The sequence below is a fragment of the Columba livia genome, chromosome 2 (genome assembly GCF_036013475.1).
Source record: "Columba livia isolate bColLiv1 breed racing homer chromosome 2, bColLiv1.pat.W.v2, whole genome shotgun sequence".
NCBI classification, from domain to species: domain Eukaryota; kingdom Metazoa; phylum Chordata; class Aves; order Columbiformes; family Columbidae; genus Columba; species Columba livia.
In genome coordinates, this window is record NC_088603.1 from 49,955,345 (window position 1) to 49,978,473 (window position 23,129).

At 41.6% G+C, this 23,129-nt stretch overlaps 1 protein-coding gene across 1 annotated transcript in view; it reads left to right on the forward strand.

Moving 5' to 3' along the window:
• NPSR1 (neuropeptide S receptor 1) overlaps nt 1–6,985 on the forward strand; it is a 63,776-nt gene extending 56,791 nt beyond the window's left edge. The window contains exons 7-9 of the mRNA XM_065051814.1: nt 1,358–1,447; nt 3,531–3,711; nt 3,822–6,985. Coding sequence (XP_064907886.1) covers nt 1,358–1,447; nt 3,531–3,711; nt 3,822–3,915 — 365 coding nt within the window. The 3' untranslated portion in view covers nt 3,916–6,985. The remainder of the gene's footprint in view (nt 1–1,357; nt 1,448–3,530; nt 3,712–3,821) is intronic.
• Nucleotides 6,986–23,129: the final 16,144 nt, after the last annotated feature.

Sequence of the window (23,129 nt, forward strand, 5' to 3'; positions counted from 1 at the left end):
ACATCAAACCACAGAGACCAGGTTGCTGCTGCTTGCCTGAAGGGAGATCATGGATCATGTCTGGCAGAGAAGGAAGTGCCCTAATGTGATGTTGCACATATTCAGATATCCTTATGTCATAATCTGACATCTGTCAACTATAATCTAAGATTTATTCCTTTGAAAAGCTTGAGCAGGACTGATTTCTAATGATCCTGCCTTCAAGACATGGTAAATATTAACTAGTCTTGGAAAAAATATCATTCTCTTCATTCAGGAGGTATATTCTGCTCTATAAGTCACCAAGTGATTTCCAGTAGTCTATATATGGACTAATTTCAAGCTTCTACATGGGATGTTTCACTGATAACAAGACCACATTAACTTTATTTGTATTTTTTCTTTACAAATTACACAGCCTCAATATTCTGTTTTTATAAGAGGTGCAAGAAGTTGCGTACACAGTTATTTCCAATTACATTAATCAAAATTCCAGTCCTAAGTTTGGACTACAAGAGTTTAAAGATGTTTTCATAAAAAATGACCTTCTTGTCTATTCACTATGGTGAACCTAATTATTCTGACCCAGTAACATGAACAGCAAATTGACACCAATAATGAAATCAGGCATATTATTCCAGTCATGTTGGAACTGTTATTCAAATATGGAACTTGATCCTCAGAGACATTAGTGTGGCTTCAGAGGAAATGAGATCAACCAGCCTTGGTGTGAGACTGAATAGAATTTGCTTCTCAATTCAAGCCACACTTCATTTCTGAAAAGGTAGTGTAACAGCATTTCGTATCTCATTACTGAGTCAACATGGAAAGTAAAATGCATGACTGATTACCCAAAGCATCAAAAAGAGTAAGAGGTTAAGGGAATGGAGTATATAGATTTTTAAAATCCTCCTGGCTGAAATGCAGTTAAAAGTGAAAAGGTAGTCTGTTTCGCCAGGTTGTATTTTCTATTTTCTTAAATGTAGCTGCCAGTTCCTTTCAGAAAATGATTCCTATAACATCACTCTGGTCGCATTTTTGTAGCTGTCTTGGTACATGTTTTTTATTAAACTGACTCAGGTGGGCACATAGGCAGTGATTTTCTTGACTAAGTGTCAAGGATCAGGAATACCCAGCTGCCACAAAGCTTCAGAAAGATCTCTTCTGCTTACATTTCCCCTTTTGATTTTGGATGGCTCAGGTTTTAAGTGCCCAACTTGAGCAGGTTTGCAAGTGCCCAGATTTCAGGAACTACAGAGCCCCTGCCTGGCATTAGGGAAGGATGGGCTACATATCACTGTCCTGCCTGTGGAGGGATGTGCTGACACATCCATGCAGTATCCTTCCTCTTTCACAAGCTGAACGTTTCTCTCCACAGGTGGCAAAACCTCTGCTGGCTACACCAGTCGTGGGTTCATATCCAGGGCAAAAGTGAAAGCAATCAAGTACAGCATTGTAATTGTCCTTGGTAAGTAAGAAGCCCCACAGCTGGTAGCTGGGAAGGATGCTGATGTTGGGAATCTGGTCTTCCTCAGCTTCCTATGTTATTAGCAGATAAAGCGCAGTAGATGGCTCAGAGAAGGAGCTTTACTTAGATCCCCTTACTTGCCTTCTGACCTTGTCATCCCCTCTCCTCTGACTCATAGGCTCCTATTTTAGGTATCTGACATGTGCCACAAATGAAATTATATGCACAGCCCCTCTCATATATAAAGAGGGATGTTGTCTAAAAGGAGCAGTGGAAGAGGTCATCTCCTTCCCATCTGGGCCAAAACACCTGGCAACTGAGTTGTCTTTTAGGTTTAGAGACTACATATGGCATGTTAGCTGCTGGGGTGGTACAAGGGAGAAGGAGAGGTGAGGGATGCAGAGCAACTGAGTTTGATGTCAGAAGTGCATTGTCTGCTGAGGTGGGAAGAACGAGCTTTCCTTTCCCAATTAGGCAGCAGATGACTCAGTGCAGATGTCCTACATCTCATGGGGCAATGACATTATCCTGATGGAATTAGAAGGCTGAAATTTTATCTCAATAAATAAAGGCAGTACCACACAGGGCTTGTGATTAGCTGCCAGAGACCGGCAGGAAGGCAACTGAAGCTATTTACTCCCAAGTGCTGACAGACATCCCCCTACCACTGAAAAAGAAATCCCTTCTCTTTCCAACACTACAAAAAAATCAGACTGGATGATATTGTGATAATAGCTACTACTGATGTGCTTAGCTCGCTGTTTAGCAGTAGTGTCTGCAGACATGAGAGAGGCTGGTGTGATTCATGCATTTCAAAAGTTCAAGAACAGCTTCTCTGTGTCTGAACTTTTCTGTGTGGCAATCAGAGAAAGCTTTTGTCAGAAACAACTGCTATCACAACACCATCAGATGTCAAGAGCTCACCTGGATGCTCAGTATTTCAAAGGACCTTGATAATATTAGGCATCCAGCACCTCTTGACATGCAGATGAAGGCACCTAACATTCATGGACTTCTTTAAAGCCACTTTAAGTTCTGCATAGTTGGTGCTATTATCTATACACAGACAATGCATATTGCTATTTTGCTGGTATCTGTGCATAGACACTGATGGTTTGGTTACTCTAGAAAACAGGAGGGGAGTTTACCTCCTCCTTGCACATTCAGTGAGTGCTCAGCTAACTGCCAACTAAGAAATACTGATTATTGTAACAAGAAAGCAAGCCTGGGGTCACTCTGCTCTCTCATTAGACTCAGGGAGAGATCGTGTGTGTTTGATTTCACAGGCACCTGTATATACTCAAGGGTTAGTTGAGTGAACTGCCTGTTCCAGTGTTCCTATGTAAAGCTTTAATCAGAAGCCTTTGTGAAAGGAGGTGACATAAAAATTTGTGAGGGACAGATTCATTCCCCATGTCTGCAAATAAAGGTAAACCTGTGGCCTTTTTATTTCTACCACCTATGAAAAAAAACAAGGGCTATGAACAATTCCCTAAATTCACCTCTCAAATTACAGTAGAGGAATTAGAGATTCCTCCTGCATACTCCATATACACAGCACCTCCAAACAACATGCCAAATGACATGTTGGCCTGCTATAATGTGGTGTGAAAGGGTGTTCTTCCTTGCTCCTGGGTGTCTATGAGCCCTTTTTTAATAGGTGGCTGTGACAGGCGGTGCTGTCATGGAGTGGCACTTTGGTGATGCGTACATTTAGATTGGCTTCTTGCTCAGGGGACTGTTAAAAGAGCACTTCACTATAACATATGATGCTTTAACTGGCTACCTATTTACCCTTTATGTGTTGTGCAGTGTTCAAAAGTGCCTCAATATGTCTAGAGGGAGCACTCTAAACACTTAGAGGAGCATGCATAATATATTTTATGGGCATTAAAATAAAAATAAAGACAAATAAAAGCACAATCTAATAACCAGTCTCTTAAATAAGACCCTGAATAGAGAGAGATATTGTTTTGCATGAACAAATATTTATGTGTTACGACAGTCTCTCTATGCACGTGTGATTATCTCCCTAAATTGCTAAACTACCTAATGTCAAGCTCTCCCTCTCTCTCTCTTCCAGCATTTGTTCTCTGTTGGAGCCCTTACTTTCTTTTTGATATCCTGGACAACTTCAACATACTCCCTGAGACCAAAGAGCGTTTCTATGCATCTGTGATCATTCAGAACCTGCCAGCCTTGAACAGTGCCATCAACCCCCTCATCTACTGCCTCTTCAGCAACCGCCTCTGCCCCCCTTTCGAGTATCACTCCTTTACTGCCACTCTCACTACCCCCTAATAAGGGAGGGAACACATAAACACAGCCACTCTTTTCACCTGTTTTAATTCTGACTATTCCTTATTTTCTTTAGGGAAAGAAGAACACGAAGGCTGGTGGGAACGTTCCGGGAGAGGAGTGATGGAGGTCTGGAGATGCAGGTCCTGTCCAAACCAGAGTACATCTAGCATGTGCAATGTCCTCCAAAGCCGTGCTGGGACATGTGACGAGGAAATCAGAGGTTCCCCACAAGCCCCAAACACCATGAGCAGATGGACACCGACTGGAAAGAGCCTGCACCTCTCTGCTGTTGAGCAGCACACATATTTTGGATTGGCACTGAAGCTTCAGCAATCGCACACTGATGGGGCCAAACTCAGTCCAAGGGGTTTGCATTCCACTGTTGTGAGGGCTCCTCTTGGCCCTCTGTTTTCAAGCAAGCTGTAACATAAATGTATTCCAAATGGAAAAAAAAAAAACAAAAAACATGCAAGTGGAATGTGGTCAGAGTCTTCTCTCTATTTTTCAGGAGTCACTAAAAGCCATCTACTCTACTGTATGGTTCACATAACTCATGAAGAGTATTTAAAAGTAATTACAGAGCAGGGACCCTACTTAAAATTAAAACACTGGCACGCTATGTAATTATATCTGATTTTTGTACACAGCCACCCATGAAGTGATACCCAGAAAAGAGGGGGCTGAAGGGCTGGGTTACTGCCTCCCACCTCTCCTGGCCCATCTCCTCAGCTCACACAAGTCCTCCCAGCTGCACCTTCCCTGCAGTTCACCATCCCTTCCCATGCATTCTTTCCCTGCTGTCCTACCTTGATATGTTGGTGGCACCCAAGGTTCCCTGCAGGTCTGCCGTGTGACAGGTCCGGAGAGTCATTTATCTCTGGGGTACTGTATTAACAAAGCATCTGCCAAGCCCTTTCCAGCCCCCACAGCGCATCAGGTGTGCTGATCCTCACGTGCTTCTGTGGCAAAGGCCCTGAGCAGCCTTTTGGGAACTCTGCACTAGTTCCACCTATGAGGATCTGCCATCCAGGGCACTTCGTCAGCACAGTTCAATCTCACCACCATGCAGGAGCATTTCCCTGGTTCATGCACTACATAAATCATCCATGTTGCTTAAATCATGCAGAGAACTGTACACATCTTTAGATAACCTCAGAGCTGGCAAAAGACCCAGGCGAAACCACAAAACACAAATTGCATTTAGAAAAAACAGAATCACAGAATCATAGAATGATTAGGGTTGGAAGGGACCTTCCAATGTCATCTAGTCCAATCCCCTGCAATGGGCAGGGACATTTTCAACTAGATCAGGCTGCTCAGAGCCCTACCCAGTCTAGTCTTGAATATCTCCAGGGATGGGCCATCTACCACCTCCTTGGGCAACCTGTTCCAGTGTTTTACCACCCTCACTGTAAAAATTTTCTTCCTCATGTGTAACCTGAATCTCCCCTCCCTTAGTTTAAAACCATTATCATATGTCCTATTGCAACAGCCTCTGCTAAGAAGTCTGTCCCCATCTTTCGTATAGGTCCTGTCTGTTGATGGTCCAGTCTTGTAAACTCATTGTAGGGTCCACAGAACATTGGCTGTCAGGCAGAGCTGCACAGTGCCCCAAGCAGCTGGGCATCCCCTTCCCCATCCCCCTTTCAACACATTGTTCTCAAGTTTAAGAAGAAACCTTCTCATGCAACTTTAGCAGGTGGGTGGATGATATTGACTTAAATGTTCAATTTACTGCAAGGTAGCTTAAAGTGTTTGCGTGATAATATCCTGTAATCAGCTGTATGCCAAGTGTGTTTGTTTTCTCTGGGTAAAAAAAAATGCATTCTTTAAGTGGAGTCAGTTTAAACAGGGGTTTTTTATTATTATGATCCTTTGCAATGAGTTTGTTCCCTGCAAAACAAGAACTGAATAGAATTTATATAATTACCTATATTACAAAAAAAAAAAATTTCCTAAGTAGGAGATACATAAAATCTTGGGGCTTTATGTTCTCAGGAAAATAAATAAGGTTTCTCTTTTTATTACGATGAAGTTCTGTTATGGCTAAATTTTGCTAACAGCTTAATTAAAACCATGAATCTACACCAGCCTATACAGCAGCTACCATGGATAGATTGTATATAACTAGACAACATTTTTTCTTGGGGACATGTTATAAAATTCCCAAAAGTGGACTGCTCAGTTTAACCCTCATGGTGACATAGATTTGATTTTTTTGACTTTTTAATTTGGTATATATACACTGGCTACCTACTTTTGAACAATTAATGGAGTTCGTAAACTTAATACCTGGAAATCAGATAACATTTCTGAGCAGTACTTTGATTTGCAAATTTATCATGCCTCGATCCCTCCATAATTTACATATCATTCACAGAGGTCACCACATGAATTATACCATCTAAATTAAACACATGCATGAGTAAATGTAAGACTTTGGCCCTAAATGAAGTCATTACCCATTTATTTTCAAAGAAACAGCCTTTTTGTTTCATTCTTTATTGTATAATGTTACGTATCATTTACATGTTGTTCCTATCCATTTTCCTCTGGACACAACTGTAATGCCCTTACGTATATGAGGATCTTTCAGTTTAAATGGCACCACACCACTTTTGTCTGCATAGCTTCTAAGCATTTAATACAGAAATAATTTATCTCATTTTATATCCTGCTTTCTTACTGTGCAAGAGATGGCATTTCATTACCTTTTTATATTCCCCAATACTTTTTTGGTTAAGAAACTGAGAAAAAGCTGGGTTTTTTCATTAGTCTGGAAAACACTTGCACGGCTTTCCTTAGTCTCTTGGGAAGGTGATCTAGGGAACTTCATCTGACTCCAGTAGGTTTCAGACTCTTATTCCATGTCTGCAATTTGCTCTACATGTGTTGACTCTTTAGTTGCTTAACTGCGAGAGTTGTTATGAAAGACCCCAGGCCTATGAGGAGAGGCAGCAAAAGCCAATGCCAAGGTCTAAATGATCAGAGAGAGTCTGAAGACAAGAAGAAGAGAGCACCCAGCTGTTTTTTTCCATGACAGCCCTCAAGGATCTGTGGTTTTCATTAGCTTTAATGCTTCAAGATACATCTCCAAGATCTTTCTGACATTCCCACAGCAACAAGAAATACTTGTGTGCGTGACTGTTAGGACATAAAATCCTGTATGATGATAAAGTCCTGTATGATTATAGATTCCCAGGAAGAATGAAAAATCAGATACTCATCCCTCAGAGAAGTCACATCAAATAGCATTGAACTAGGATACTTTTCAAACTAATACATTAATTCAAGAGAATGGAAAATGTGTGCTTTCTGTGACAGGTTCAAATAAAACCTGAATGAGAAAGCTATTTAACTTTCTCATGGACATTTTGGATGTAATTTAAAGTTCACTTCTCTTAGTGCAGATTTCCATCTGTTGCTGAAAGTTTAAAGCAATATTTTGTCTTTCATCTTGGTCTTGCTTTTGAAATGTGTGTCTCCTTTTTTATTTTTACTTTGAAAAAACTAATGCAAGAGACGGAAATTTATCATCAAAATCACTGCGTAAGTATTCTCTAATAATGGAGTGCAATATTCCACATTGTAACCGTGGAAGAATAGCAAAGTAAAAGCCTATCTAGAAGCATTTTGCATCCTCCTGCATGCTGCTTATAGGTGCAGATATTATCATTAAAAGAGAAAAAAAAAAAAAAAAAGAAAGCCAATGCCTGGGCATTTGTAGGTTTGGGAGTTTTTTTGAAATACATATTTTAATGGAAAATAATTAGATCTTTTGGTATGATACAGGATGATTTGTCTTCCACAGAACAAAAAAAATCCCCAAATTGACTCATCTCTAAGACTTCCAAGGCATGAATGAATGAAGGTCCATATTCTATAAGTTACCTAGATATTTAAATATGAACGGTTTTAGTAGAAATCAGGCACATAAATGTCATTACAGAAGTGGACTCTCACAATATGTTTTTAGAATACCAACTATTGCAGATGTGAAACCCTTGCTGATAGCAGCCTCTAAGAAGGACACACAGGCAACAGAAGTAAAAGCAAGTCCAGTAATTATTTTAGTTCAAGCCCTGGTATTTGAATACCAGAAAGCTTTGTGTGTATTAAGATTTTTTTATTTTCTTGGCACTACAAGGTGCAGGAAATGGGGAAAATCCTCTCTCAAACCACAGACCCCTACTCAAAACATAGGAACAAATGACACACAACCACCACACACACACACACGCACACAAAACAACAACAAAAAAAACCCTAAACATTTTCCAAATGACTTTGGCAGAGAATTTCTCAAGAGCTGAGTTTTGGGTTAACACTGACCTGAGATAACTAAGAATAGTCTCTTGGTATCCTCTGTACAAGGAATACACTTGCTGGCAAGATGCCTTGAGTTACATGTCTCTTCAGAAAGCCCTACCTTGCTGCTTGTGCAGATTTGTTTCAGACAAGAACCCAGAAGGCATCATGCTACCTGCCACTTCACCTTACCCTTCACAAGGACTGCATGTACTCTTCAGAAATACTTGATGAAAATGGAACTACAAAAGAAAGAAATAGCAGAAAGAACTGCAAAAATGTATATATATGCTGTGGGCACAAGTGGTTTGTTGTTTTTTTTTCTTCAAGAGAAGAATCATTCCACAGACAAAAATAAACAAGTGCAGAAGCTACCCATATATACCTTCCAGTCCAGAGCCTGGTGCTCACAGGAGCTGAGATTTTTGTTTATTTATCAGCCTTGGGAAACATGATTGATTTGGAAAGTAAATGCAATTTTTAGTGTAAGGTAAAATACGCTTCATTTTCTTCAGCAAACTGTAATTTATTTTACACAGCGTTCAATTTAAATAAGCATTATAGCTGAATGGTTCATCAGATAATCTTTTGTCATGTTTGATAGCATCTTATTCTTAGTACGCATAAAATATGGAAGTAGAGGGTTAGGCATACAAACACAGGCATGAATTTACAAATAGACATCGCTGATTCCTCAGACTGAGCTGGTTATAGCGGTACATAATTAGAAGCTTAGCTGTTAATTCAGACTCAAGCAAGGCAAATGAAAACGAGCTAAAATTCAGCAGCTTTAATAAATTCAATAAAAATGAACAGTCTGAGGCATCACATGGAAAGATTTTTCTGATTTTTCTGATTTTCAGAAGCTGGGTAAGCAGAAACATGGTGAAGTGTACCACGCCGTGCGCTAATAATTACATCAATTACCAAAAATTCTGTTATAAATTGGTAGCTCATCAGCTGGAAATATCTGAAGAAAAGGAAGCCTTGAGCATGTTAATCAGCCAGATGATGCCTGAATATTGACAACGATGTGGCTGGTGGGATCAGGTGGCTCATACAATCCCAACATACATTAGGTGAAACATTTGTCAGAAGAACTAAGGTGCTAGTGCTGGTATCTCTGTTGCCCACTGTGGAGACCACTCTATGCAAAACAAGAAAAAGAAAGGGTGTGGAAAAGAACAACCTGAGATTTTGGCTTGTTGGGGCTGGTAAAATGGAAAGCTGAAAACGGATATTTCTGCTGCCTGGTAATACAAGGATGTCAACAGGGAAAGGAAGGAGAAGAGAGAACTACTTAAAATACATGATAAATCTGCAACAAACCCTGGCCTCGGGAATAAGCTCACCGTGAATAAATTTGAATAAATTCAGCAGACACAATGATCAGGCTACCCAGATCTTTTTGCATGGGTCAGGAACAAGCTTTTTGTGAATAAGAGAGTCCTCCTAGTTTGTGCTATGGCTGTTTATCAAGATCTAAATGCAAGGCAAGGTAAGACTTTGTCTGCAAGATTTTCAAGGGGACCAGGGGTGGTTTCCTCTCATTTTGAATTGTGCTAATGGCAATGCCTTTGCAATCATGCAGCAAGGAGATCTGATATGAAGAATATGTGTGGGGAACATTTATTTGAAGATATAATTTCTTCTTTAATCAAGGTGGCAGAGCTGGAAAAGCAAATGAACTTTCAGGCATGAACACACCCTCCCCATCCAGACACATTCAATGCCAGGCTGGATGGGGCTCTGAGCAACCTGATCTAGTTGAAGATGTCCCTGCTCATTGCAGGGGGGTTGGACTAGATGACCTTTGAAGGTCCCTTCCAACCAAAACTATTGATTCTATGATCCCTGCCCTACCAGCTTGCATCACAGGTTTCAGAAAAGTGCAAGGCAGCAGCTGGCCTTTTTGCTTGTGCTCAGGGTGAGACCTATACTGGTGAGGGCAGAGATATACAGGCAGTACTCTTTGAAGTATAATCATCTCTCTTCTTTGCCCAAGAGGCACTGTGGCTCACACTCTTTGGTCTCACACGACAACCTCATGTAGGAGCAGCAGCCCAGAGCCACACTGGCGGCTTGCAGACAACCTGGATCTATTCACATGGCAACTGGGTTGTCACTCGGCTACCTTCACACATGTTCATGGTTTTACAAAGAAGTGATTAAGAGCCTGTAATCTGGCATAGCTTTATGCATAGTGTGACTGGAAAAATGCACCTCCTGGGCAGTACAGACTAATGCCAAAGGGAAAAAGTCTTGTAGCAGTAAATTAATAAAGTGCCCTTGACTTAAAGGATTTGGGTCACTTAAATGCATTACACAGAAAATTAAAGAGAAGTCAGACTCTCTTGATCACGCTAAAAGCTAAAAGGTACTTTATGAAGCTACCATAGAGTGAGAAAAGTATTTTAAGTGATCAAGTAGGAAAATATCAATAAATTCCATTTGGAGCCCATTACTTAATCTCCTCATTTGGGGAACCAGGATTATTTTAAGAGAGTCTTTAAAAACCTAGACAGGGGAATTAGTGATTTACACAGACATCAGGTAGGTGGAAGAACTGTGCTAAGTCTTGATATGGTGCCAAAATAACAGTTTGAAGGTGACTCTGATTTGTGCTGTTTGTAAGATGCCATGGTTGCAGGATAATTCACAGATGAAAGTCAAATGCAGTTATTCATTCAGGAATACTTGGCAATTCCCTGAACATCCCCCAGAGAATGGGCTGTTAATGTGGTTGTTCCCATGGGATAGAGCATAGCATCTTTTGGGAATATTTATTGCCAAACAAATTCCTGGAAGAAAATATTATTTTTGAGAAAACTTTGATTTTCTGGATCAAACAGAAGAGGGATGCACCTCAGCACAACCATGGCCACAGCCATGAGGTTAGGAAATGTAGTTAAGCAAGGTCTATCAAGATCTGAAAAACCCAGGGCTATACAGTCAGGTACTAAATAAATATTCTCTCCTTTGAATGAGAATGGCTCCAGCAAGAGAGGTAAGGAGAAGCTTCCTGGTGACATCTCCCACATGATGCCCACCACTTGTGGTGGTGAACCCCTTGGACTCATCTCACAACTCCCTGTTCAAGGAGGAAGACTCCCTCAGAGGAGTACCCTGGAGATGCCTCTGCTTTTGCACACCTCTGCAGCCGCTCCCCTCTTTCTCAGTCTGTCTTCTCTCCCACAGTGAGATTTTCATTATTTGGGACTTCTTACTGAATCTGAAAAAAAGTCTGCATTCCTAAGGAAAAAAAAAGTATTCTTAAAGAGCAGTGCTTCGTCTGCAAGAATTATTGCAACATATCATGCAACACGACTACATTAAATGCTCTTTTCAAATCCTGAAGCTGTGGGTCAGATACCGAATTAAATATGTAGAGAGGCACACTGTTGGTGTGGTTCACAGAGGGGGTCAGTACGACAACACAAGGGGCCTGTTGGGAACCCAGCATTACACAGCTGAACATGTTTAATATTCTACTCCAGATTCTCCATACATGTATCTCAGCAGGGCTTTATCACCTTCCATTTATCACTAAAAAAAACATAATACAGTGTTTTTTAGAACCCGCCTACATTCATGTATCAAGGATGAGCCATTCTGAACCATGATCAATCGTCAGAAAACAGGCATAATTATAATTCTATAATTATGAGAATAATTGCAAAAGATTAGTAGTCTACCCAGCTGGAGTCTTTGCAAGAGCCTGAAGGCAATTAAGCTGCTATATTTTAAAAGTATCTAATCAATTTAATTTTCTTAGATAAGGCAGCATGAACATTGTTCACATTGTCAGAGGTCTGTTGGGTGATGAATCAATGTAAGTGATAGATCAACCCAGCCCTATCACAAGTCAGAAAGATTCTTCTTGCTGGTGTCAATAGATGTTGATCGGGTTCTTTTCAAGGAGAACACAAGACCTGTTTAACACATTTACATTTACTATTTTGGGCAGGACTGAAATGATTTAACTACCACCCCAAATCAGACTGACATTTAAAAAACAGTTGCAGAGACTTTTTCATGTTGGCCAGGCAAAACGCTAAGAGAAAATAGCGCACATTGACACGGAGTTATCTAAGAAAAACCTAAGAAATTGAATGGGAGGAGTCACTTCAAAGGTGACAGAGGAGGAAAATACAACACAAGCTTCCTAGAAGCACAGGTCATTCCTATTTCTTGAAAGACTGCCCTGATATCCACCTGAACTTCAGTGGATTCAAATTATACCACAGACAGGAAAATCATAGAATGCCAACAGTCTTGAAACAAAGTGTATTTGATGACATTGTGGTGCACAAATTTCTCCAAGAACATTGCACAAACCTCAAACATCTCGATATTTTTATGGACTCAGCAGTGGTATAGTGCAACTTCTGGATCACTGAGGATGCTCAGAGTCACACCCATGGCAATCTAAGGGATAATGTAAGCCTGTTCCATATGCCTCCTCCTATTCAAGGTCAGAACTGTGCCAAATTTCACTCCTTCCCACACAAAACTGGGATTAAGCAGCACAAAATCCATGGGACCTGTTTCAAACGTCCCGATAGACAAAAAGTCTTAAACCAAATAAAATTTGCTACCCTGCCTCCAGCATGTGACGATAAAGTTATAGACTTTCAAAAGTGGGTCTGGAGTATTTCACAGGTGCTGGGGTTTTCATTAAGCATTTGAGAGTCACTGTCATCTTCTCTTCTCACACTGGGGAAACTCTGGTTACTGTGGGGTAATGGTAACACATGCTGGTAGCTGCAGCCTGAACCCCAGTCTGGAGAGAGAAAGAATCGGGTGGAAAGAAGTACAGAAAAGATTTACTCATGGTCAAAAGCCACATCCAAGCCCATCCATATAGCACTGTAGTGCATGTGTGGGATTACAGTCAAGAAGTCAGGGGCCACAGTACCCTGACAATTTTACTTCATATTCAGAGCTGGCTTGGATACCTCTGCATGCTGCTGTGCCCAGCTGCATCCTTGGACACCTCCTCTGCCACCCTTATGTCTAGGCCACAGTCACACCAAGTCTGACGTCTGTCTTTTTAATAAAGTAAAGGCTTTTGGAAAAAAAGACTCAGCATGCATGCTTGCTTTGCTTTTTTTCCGAGCAACACAAGCAAAAGGTGAGCCTCAGAGTAAAAGTGTTTCCACAGCCAAGACATCCTTTTTTTAAGGTTCATGATATAGCAATCTGATTTTAATATTTCTATAGTGTATAAAAGCCACCCACCACTCCATTTCATAAAGCTAATATGACTCAGATAATTAACTCAAGGACAAATGATTGTCAAGCTACAGGATACTCAGCAGTGGATTCATTAAAGCCTTTAAACATATAACCGTTGCTCTATTGACTGACAATCTTTATGTGATTAACTGAATTCAGTTCATGGCCTTTTCAATCAGTCACCAGCACAAAAGGTATGACTGCAGTTTCTCAGTCGTTCTTCCTTCTCTTCTGAATTACTGCATTAGCCTCCTCTGAAGTTTGAATCACAAGGATTTGTGGAGCTTCTGCTGCTGTCTATTAAAGTGATTTATAGTTCCTTCTATTTCAGGTGGCATACCTGCAAGCAGAGACCGAAGTGACACTTTTTCTCTAAAGCTGCTTTTAAGTTCTTTAAAGCATTGCTGAAAAGAAAGGTGGGGGGAGGGAAGACTTTTCAAGTAGAGAGTAACTCCCAGGAAAGTTTGTTTACTGCAACCCACAGCTAAAATCAGAACAGCAGCATGACATTTTGGCATATTGAACACCTACATTTAGGGCTTTCTCCTACCACCCCATTGCAGCACCATAAAACCCTTATGGAGCATCAGAAATCCTCCCGTTGCCATGTTGCAGTATGTTGGAAAGCTGGAGCACACAACAGCCTGCTGATGGCATAGATCCTCTTTCCATCTAATCCTCCAGCCCCACTTTCTATGCAGACAAGGGACAGGAGGAAATGTGAGGATTAGCGAGGGACTGGCAGGGCTGACATTAGGTGCCCTCTGCCAGCACAGTGCAGGCAAAGAAGCCATCTCCTCCTACCAAAGGTCCTTTGGGGCTCTGGCAATCACTTTGCTACCAAGCATTACGCAGTCTGACCAAAAAGAGTGTAGAGAAATATCGTATTGATTTGATTCAGTATGCTTATCACTGATTTGGAAATATAAAGGAAATCACTTCTGCTAAGCTATGCAGATGTCAAACAGATAAACACAGATGAGGGTTCAGTGTTTGCAAAAGCAGGACAAGGACATTCAGTAAATTAGTCTTATACAAAAGGCGTGTTAGTACAGTCAAACACTGAGCTATGCATCAAAATGTCCCCTCTATCTAGAGAAAGTGGTTCTGTGGCTGGAAAACCTGAGACTAGAAAGGAGTTAGAGAAAATAATAATGGATGAACAACACAGCATGAGCTTCCAGTGTGATTAGGGGATCAAAAGAGATTGGGGAAAAGAAAGAAGGGGTGGTCTGACATCCTTCTACACACAATGGGAAGGACAGATGTGGAAATCACATCTTTTCAAAAAGCTTTCACAAAACTGAGCTAGGTTGCCAGAGAAGAGCCATATACCAATCTGAGGATGGAAGGAAATCTCCTACAGTAAGAAATGTCAGGATCAATCTCTTTTACTTAGAACAAGATTAGCAATAACAGCACCTAAGAACTTTCACAGGGAGAAAAAGCATAGAGCCAAAAAATTAAGTTTAGTGGAGCAAGGCATTGCACATCAGTAGTATAAAGCTGAAGCCTACAAATCAAGTCAGACATTAGGATCACATTTTAACACTGAAAATTTTTAACTAGGGGAGGGAATTACCATGACGAATACTGGATTCTTCATCTTTGATGTCTCCTAATAAAAGTTGAGAAGTTTCTAATCTGTAAACCCAATTCAACAATCCTTTCACAGTTTAAAATATTTGAAAAGTAAAGTTATATTCTGCATATTTTTACACCTTCTCTTCTAGCAATAGTTAACTGTACTGGGCAATGTAAGAACCAAAGGTAAATGATTGGCCAGCTTCCAACCTGACTTTTGCATCCTTGGTTTTGGATAGAAACAAACTCAAAACATTGATTGTTTATATCTAGTTAAAAGGAATAAAACACCCAGCTGTCTTTTAGGACACATTGAAGTGGCACAGGGAAACCAGCAGAAGGCACTTTCAGTCTGAGCAAAACAGCCTCCTAACCCCATCCCAGAAGGACACAGGAGAAACAGAGCAAGGGGTAAACAAGACCCCAGCTGGGTAGCAAAAAGGGACGTGCAGGACTGTGAAGGAGATCTCCTGACCCTATTGCAGGCAGTGGAAATTCTGCCTCTGAGTTCAAAATGAACCAGGATTTCACACAAACACTGTTTAGCTTTTTCTGGGAAAAGTCATAATTTGGACAATGTTGTGATATCGTTTATGCACTGCTGGGACAGTTGCCTTAGAAGGACAGTAATAACAGACTGGACACTCCTATCTATTTTGCATGAAAACCAAAGAAAAGAGAGCATTAGATTCAAATAGAAAGGCAATCCCACTTGTAGCAATCACTGTAAATGCAATATTATAATTAGCATATTGGTATTTGGAATTCATTACTCCATGCTAACATTTAATCAGTTTAAATCTTTGTAAACTCTTCAATGCTTGACTGAAAAGAGCAGTACCTGCAGCTACTGTAGCTCTGGGTGGGTTTCAGATTTAAAATATCATGATTGCTATATTTGCAGATAAAAAATATCACTGGTGGGATCAGAAATAAATTTCCATTCCCTACAACATATATCTGTGAATGAATGCCCTGTCATATCTTGCTTTTGGGCCTGTCTCCTTTTTCTTCTGCTGACAAAGCCAGCCAAGATCACTCTGCTGGTAAAACAAGACACTGGGGGGAATGTTCTCTAACCCATTTGAGGGTGTCAGTTCCCCCACTTTCCTCTTCTAGTAGATGTTCTGGCTTGATGTAAATCTATTCATATGGTACTTTGCATGTAGCAAGTAGGAAGAGAGTAATTTTTCATTTTCACAGTTCAGCACAACGACATTACCAATTGTAAATTTAATCTGCAATGTGGACTGTGTATAGCTGTACAGCTGAGTCACTGTGATGGCTTGGATCTGCTTTTGTAATTTTGAGGTTTTATTGGAAAAAAAAAAAAAAGCAGTGAGAATGAAAAAAAATAATAAATAAAAGGACTAAACTGCCTCATTGGTGCTTGGCAGACACCCGAGTCTTCTTCTCCTGAATGAAGGATTAGTGGGCATTAATCCTTCCTGAAGGCAGTATATTCAACAGATTCCCATGGGGAACATAGTCCACTGTGGCTATTGAGATGTTCTGCTTCAGGAAAGCTTGACAACCGCACTTGTCTAAATGCCAGGATGCCTGTAGCCAAGCAGCAATGGGCCAGGCTGCCCCCTGGGAGAACCATAGCAAGCAGGATCCTTGAAACCAGGGAAGGAAGGAAAAAAATCTGTTCCCTCCATAGCTCCCACAGAGATGCTGACGCTACAACATCTTTGACCCGTCCTCAAGAGACAGCCTGTCTTTGAAAGGACAAACACATGCATCAGCATCTCATGCGTGAGAGTGCGAGCACAGCACCTACAGGAACAACGCAGACTGGTAAGGGTCTCACAACAGTTAACCTATAACAATTTTGCATTCGATTTTCACGTCACTATATTAAGGCCTCAAATTGGAATCCACAAACTAATGGCAAAGTTAAGCTTGTTTTATTTTCTTCTAATTGGAATAGGAAGGTGATATTGTGGGTGTTCAGGGTATTTTTTTATTAACTTCTCTGTGCATCCAGGTTTAGTTTAAATATATTGCTCACTCCTCACCTTCAAGGTCAGATGATGGTATTTTTTGTTCAATAAGACAGATGTGGAAATTATTTATTGCCTGATGAAATAGTGGTGGCTGAGGAAACACATTCATTAATGCTTGAGGGAATTTGTTTACATGCACTCATTCGCTGTCAGTGTTAAGCAGACTAAATGTCTTTGACTTTCCTCCTTTTTTTTTTTTTTTTCCCTTGAACAAGACATTTGGAGACATTTTGAAAGTTAATTTAGCATTTCTCAAATGTCACCCAAACTCTGAATGATAAGGTTTATCTAATTTCTTTTTCATCCTCCATCACAACAAACTGTTAGTAATGTACTCAACAATTCTCTAGGCCATAATCTCTACAAATTGAAGGCATCTGAAAGCATGAGCCACGCTCTTGGTCATGCTAGAATAAATCCCACTTCCTTGGGTTTCTTCGGTTTCTTCAACTTCATTATTTCCACGGAAGATAGCAACAGGGCAGCTAATTTCACCTACACCTCCATGTACTTACTAGGCAAGGATACTGAAAAAGAAGAGGTGGGCGTCATGTAACACAGCTTTTAGGCCAACATCTTGTTAGGTCATTTGGGTAACAACCCTCCATGGGGGTTGAAACCAATGGATTTTCTCACAGCTACTGAAGCCAACCTGAATCTGAGGTGCCACGGTCACCAGAAAGATAACTATTTCTTTTTGTTAGTGTTGTTTCTAGCCAGATCATTTCTGAGAACCAGTAGTGTTAGCATGCAGGGAGGTGGTGGGGACATACTGTGGAGGATGGTGGGAGTCCAAACTGCAGCAGCTCTGACGCATCAAATCTGTACCAGGATCACTGCGAAGGTGCACAAATCCATGTGCAAAATTGCCTGCACCCTGGCAAGCCCAATGAGTCACCACTACCTAACACAAAACTGTAAGCAGCAGGAGCGACCTCCTCATGCTACCCAAATTCCTGCCTCTCTCACACACAATGGGTATCCCGTCAAAGTAGACCCTGTAGACACACAAAATGAATTGAGACCCAGCTCTGGCCAATCTCCAAAACAGAGTCAGGCCCCAATGCCACTTCACACTTGCCCAGAGTGAGCCATCTCACTTTGCACAGTTACATCTGTTACTGGTCCAGTGCACCAGCCATCAAACTAGTTGATGGTTTTACTGCTTTGACCTAACCAAAACGTCTCACCACGAATCTTGGAGAATGAATTCAATGCTGATGAACCACCACTGAGGATGAAGAGGTTTGGTCCAGAGATTTGTGAAACCTCTGTGCTGTGCAACGCAACTGTTACCATGCTTGCCATTTTACACCTTTCAGTAGTTGAAAAACAACAGGTCATCACCGTTACAAGAAAAATGTCAGCCTTACCAGTGACCTTGAGCTGACTTCTTCCTCAGCACGGAGTGGGGAAAAAACACATTGTCAGCATCCATCCAAGGCTGTACCCAAGTCAGCCCATGTGAAATAGATGAGGACAGTCTATCAAACTCCAAGTTTCAGTTACTTACACATTTGCCAGAAAAACTCGATTCTGAAAACTCTTCCCACAGTGAACTTCCGAACAACATTTCTTTTGTTGCTGAACGTGACTTTGCTTTATTTGGAAATACCAGCCACAGTGAGCGAGCTCTGAAATACCAGAGTGAAACAATAGCAGGAGGAGGGTGGAAAGGAGGGAAGGCATTCAATGTTACAGGAAGGAAAACTGCAGTTTTCCAATCAGCTCATGAACAAGGGTTCATTGACACTGTGACCAACTAGTGTTTCAATCAGCCTGTAAAGAATCTCATCTAATTTGCTGATGAGCTCAGGCAAAGCCTTCCTGTTCTCTCAGTTCCCTGGCCTAGTGTTAACCACATGTATACCTGTAGCTTGTGCTATCCACCTGTGTTTCTCAGGGACTCCCCACCCAAGGACAAGCACACAGATGATGCCTGTTCTGTGTTTGTGGTGGCAAAGAAACAACCTCTTTTTTTTAAGTTGGTACTAAGAAGACCAAATATATTCACAAAAATATGAGAGTGATAAAACAGCCTTACCAGGATAAGAATTTTAGAGGAAAAGAGGCTGATAGTGTCTCTGTAATGATAATTACTTAAATAGGCATTTAAAACAGCAACATAATTATTCATCTGTCACTGTAACTGTGCCTTGGAATTTCACAAAACTGATAGAAAGAAAACATCAATTAAAGGGTCATTGCAACATATGCAGTGGGTCCACACAACGTAGTCCCTTACCATGCAAAAAGCTAATGAGATGGGCTAAGAAAGATGAAGAATTTGCCATGGGGAAGTTAGACCTCAGAAGATGTGGGTCTGTTCCACAACCACTCAGCCACTCCTCTCCCAGGTGGAAAATCCTTGAGTTTGACAACTCAGAACTCAAATGGCCCTTTTTAAACTCAGTAGAAATCATGGCAGCATGGTTTACACCCTGCTTGCTTGCTTTGCTCAGGTGCCAGGAAATAAGGGAGAGGAGGAAGAAGCACGAATCACAGAATCACAGAATGTTAGGAATTGGAGGGGACCTCAAAAGATCATCTAGTCCAATTCCTCTGCCAGAGCAGGAATGCTTAGTTGAGGCTACACAGGAAGATGTCCAGGCGGGTTTTGAATGTCTCCACAACCTGAGAGCATTTCCATGTTGCTTCTCGCTGGCTGCATTTTTCAAAGTAAGCCAAACACAGCCTCTCCATGCAGCAGATCGATCTCTACCACCAGCACAGCTCTAATTCAGAGGGGTACTTCAAAATATGAATATATTCCACCAATTACCTTTTCTACTAAAGGTGATGCTACCATCTGGCAGGCCTCATCCTTATGGACTCCCCAAGACATTTGCTTCAAGAGGGTAAGGTTTAAGAGGCATGTAGGGAAGCTACCTTAACATGGTGGCATGTGATTAACTGAGCTGTCTGTAATAACAACGTGTTTAAGGGTGTATTTGAATGGAGTCAGGCTGAGCACTGAGATGTCAGTTCAGCCCATCAGTTCCAGGTACAGGAGGAGATCAAGCTGCCTGTGCCAGGGGATCCTTTGTTTGCCCTGCACCCTGCCAGCCCCGCAGCCACAGCACGTCCTGCACACGCAGCAAAACAGCCTCCGGAAAGCAAGGGGAACACTAATCCAAGACTATGAGCATAAAGGCAGGGGCAGGGAGACGCCAGGCGCCTCACTGAGAAGCTCAGTGTAGGGCTGAAGGAAAAGGATGACAAGCAGACAACTACAGAAGATGCTATTGACCACATCTGCCAGCCACAGCAGGTTTTTTTGATTTGCCACATAGACTGCAGTTTACACGGGATGCTCAGATTTTCCCCCTCACCTTTCCTTGGGGCAGCAGTGGATTTTCCCAGAGGCTTGTCAAGCTCACCAAGTAGCTCACACAGTCACTTGTGTTAATTAAAAGGGTACAGAAAAGGCCACTATCCAAGCTGATGCACCTTAACCCACAGAGCAAGAGGGTTGGTCCCACTGCCCTCACCTCAGCTGAAAGTGAGTCCCAGGCAACACTGGCAGAATCATGGCTGTAAAAAGTGGGTTCTTTTACTCAACTTTAAATACTAGATACATTTCTGAAGCAATTTCTGACCTTTTAAAATGTCATTTTTATTCATTCAAGCAATTTTCTATACTAAACTTAAAATATTATTCAGAGGAATCCTTTGTCCTTTTCAAAATGCTGTTAAGTTCGAGACACACAGATTTTTTATTTATATGCCTCTTTTAAATTCTGTTTTACTGTAGTACTGAAAGCAAAGTGCATAGCCTTTGACTACACTTTGAATTCCTCTCTAATTGTATCGCTTGAAGACTTCACACTGCATTGAACTTGCTGCGGGACTCCAAGACCATTTCTTCACCTTCTTTGAAGTGAACTTGTCCAGAGGTAAGAGTCAGTGCTGCACTTCGCAGCCCTATCACAATTCAAACAAGTGCCCTGTGGACCTGGGACATTCCCAGCCATTTCCGATGCTGCAGGAGGTCATGGCAGAGCTGAGCCGTCTCTGGGTGTCTGTCTGCTCTGCAGCACACTGACAGTGCAGTACTACACGAATGCAGATGTGCAGTGCAATATTATGGATGCAAGCATGGCTGTGCAGATGCACACAAGGTAGCTTTTCATCTGTTTGAGCAGGTTCCCAAGACCACCCCAATTTGGAGGCGTATCTGCCTGAACATTCAGGACCAGTGCTGCTGCAGCTGCTTTGCTTTTGACATCTGAGCAGTGAGATAAAAGCTTTATGCCTCTGCTTTTATGCCGGCTGAGATCTTTAAATCCCTGACTGCAGAGTCGATACACTCTTAAGCCTTTAACCATCCCATCCTCATTTGTACACAGGCAGCAACATCACGTCAAGGACCATCACGGTGCTGCAGGTTTCAAGCTTGGCCCTGAATGCTCCCTAGCTGTAAACGAGTGCTGGAGAAAATAGAGGGGGGTGGTGTAAAATGAGCTTAAATCCAAGGAATAACACAGTAGACTATTTCCAGAATGGTAAAATTCCATTATTTTTGCATTTCCATTTAAAGTGAGAATTCTTTTCTGGGTTATATATTAGCATCTCATTTAGTTATGCAGCATACAAAGGACAGTGTTTTGACATAGGACCTCTTACACTGAAATGAGCTAAGTGTTTGAAGTTACCTGAGGAAAACATTTAGAAAATATGAAAAGGCGAGAAAAGTTGAGCATAATTTTCTAGAGCTCCAGCATGCACGGTTTTTAGAGATAACAGCACATCAAACATTGAACTGAAAGCAAAGTCCAGACATTCTGGATTGTGACTGACTACCCTTTGATTAAAACTGATGATGTGTGTTCAGTCAGTTCTGTATTTCCAAATTCCTCAATAGGCTAAGCTTCATTGCCGATTGATTAGAATAAGAGGAAATGGCTCCAAGTTGTGCCAAGGGAGGTTTAGATTGGATATTGGGACCAACTTCTTCATGGAAATGAATTGTCAGGCATTGGAACAGGTTTTTCGGGGAAGTGGTGGAGTCACCATCCCTGAAGGCATTTGAAAGATGTGTAGATGAGGTTCTTAAGAACACGGTTTAGTGGTGGACTTGGCAGTGTTAGGTTAATGGTTAGACTCAGCGATCTTAAAGGTCTTTTCCAATCAAAACAATTCTATGATTAGCAGGTATTGTGCTGTGCTACCAGAGAGCAAACTGACTTCAACATCTTCATGCTCTTTCAGCCAGACCACTGTAATTCAGGATTTGAGGTGCCGAATGTATCACAGTATGTTTGGGATTGGAAGGGACCTCAAAAGATCATCTAGTCCAATCCCCCAATGTCCTAGATATACAAGGCTCCTTCAAGCCCTTATGCGTCCCTGCAGTGAAACAGGAGGGTACTGGGTCTGGCCCACTCAATTTGGGATGCTACTGGGTACTGGGTCATGTTCAGCGCATCGGTCATTAGTTTTTCAGCACTTCAATGCCTGGTACAATAACAGCTAAAAGACTACAGAACTCTGGGACTCAGTTAAAACACCCTTTAACCCATGATAGACATTGCTGACCCATGCCAGGAAGGACAGTCTGGATCCAGTACCTGTCCTTCTCTGTCACAAAGGCGGCATCTACCTACAGCTGTGCTTGCTACAGCAGCCCAACAGAATCAGGTAATGGAATCAAAAGACTTTATTATACTTCCTACCAATCTTACTCTGAACTCTCTCCAAATCTCTGGCTGTTCAAGCTGAAGATGAGCAAACTCAAGAAGAGAACTTTGGTTCTCTTGTGTTTGGCATGGCCCAACCAATTAAAGGTCTCTCTCTTCCTCCTATGTGCAGACCTGTGGGGAAAAGCTATGAAATATAAGTACTTGCACAAGGCAAAACTGGTAGCCTTATGAACAATGAAGTCTGTCCTCCTAAGATTCCCCTCCCCTTACCACAAAAAAAACATTTACCCTATATCCTTACTACATTTGCACAGGCAAGAGACAATGGTGTTGTGGTTCGGGAAGAGCTATTCAGGCAGCTGGGGTTCTGCTGGTTTTGCAGCAGGGGAGGTAATGCTGATCTCTCTTGCCTTCTTCCTCCTGTATACTAGTTTCTTTGAGCTCTACCTCTCCAGCAAATTCCATCAAACTTAGGCAGAAGCTCGAAAGTTTTTTGGTAAGGACTGACAGAGAGGGGACATCCTGGATGTCCAGCATCATAGACACTTTAAACCAGTGTAAGGTGATTCAGCCACTGAAAAAATCTGGTGTTGACTGTCT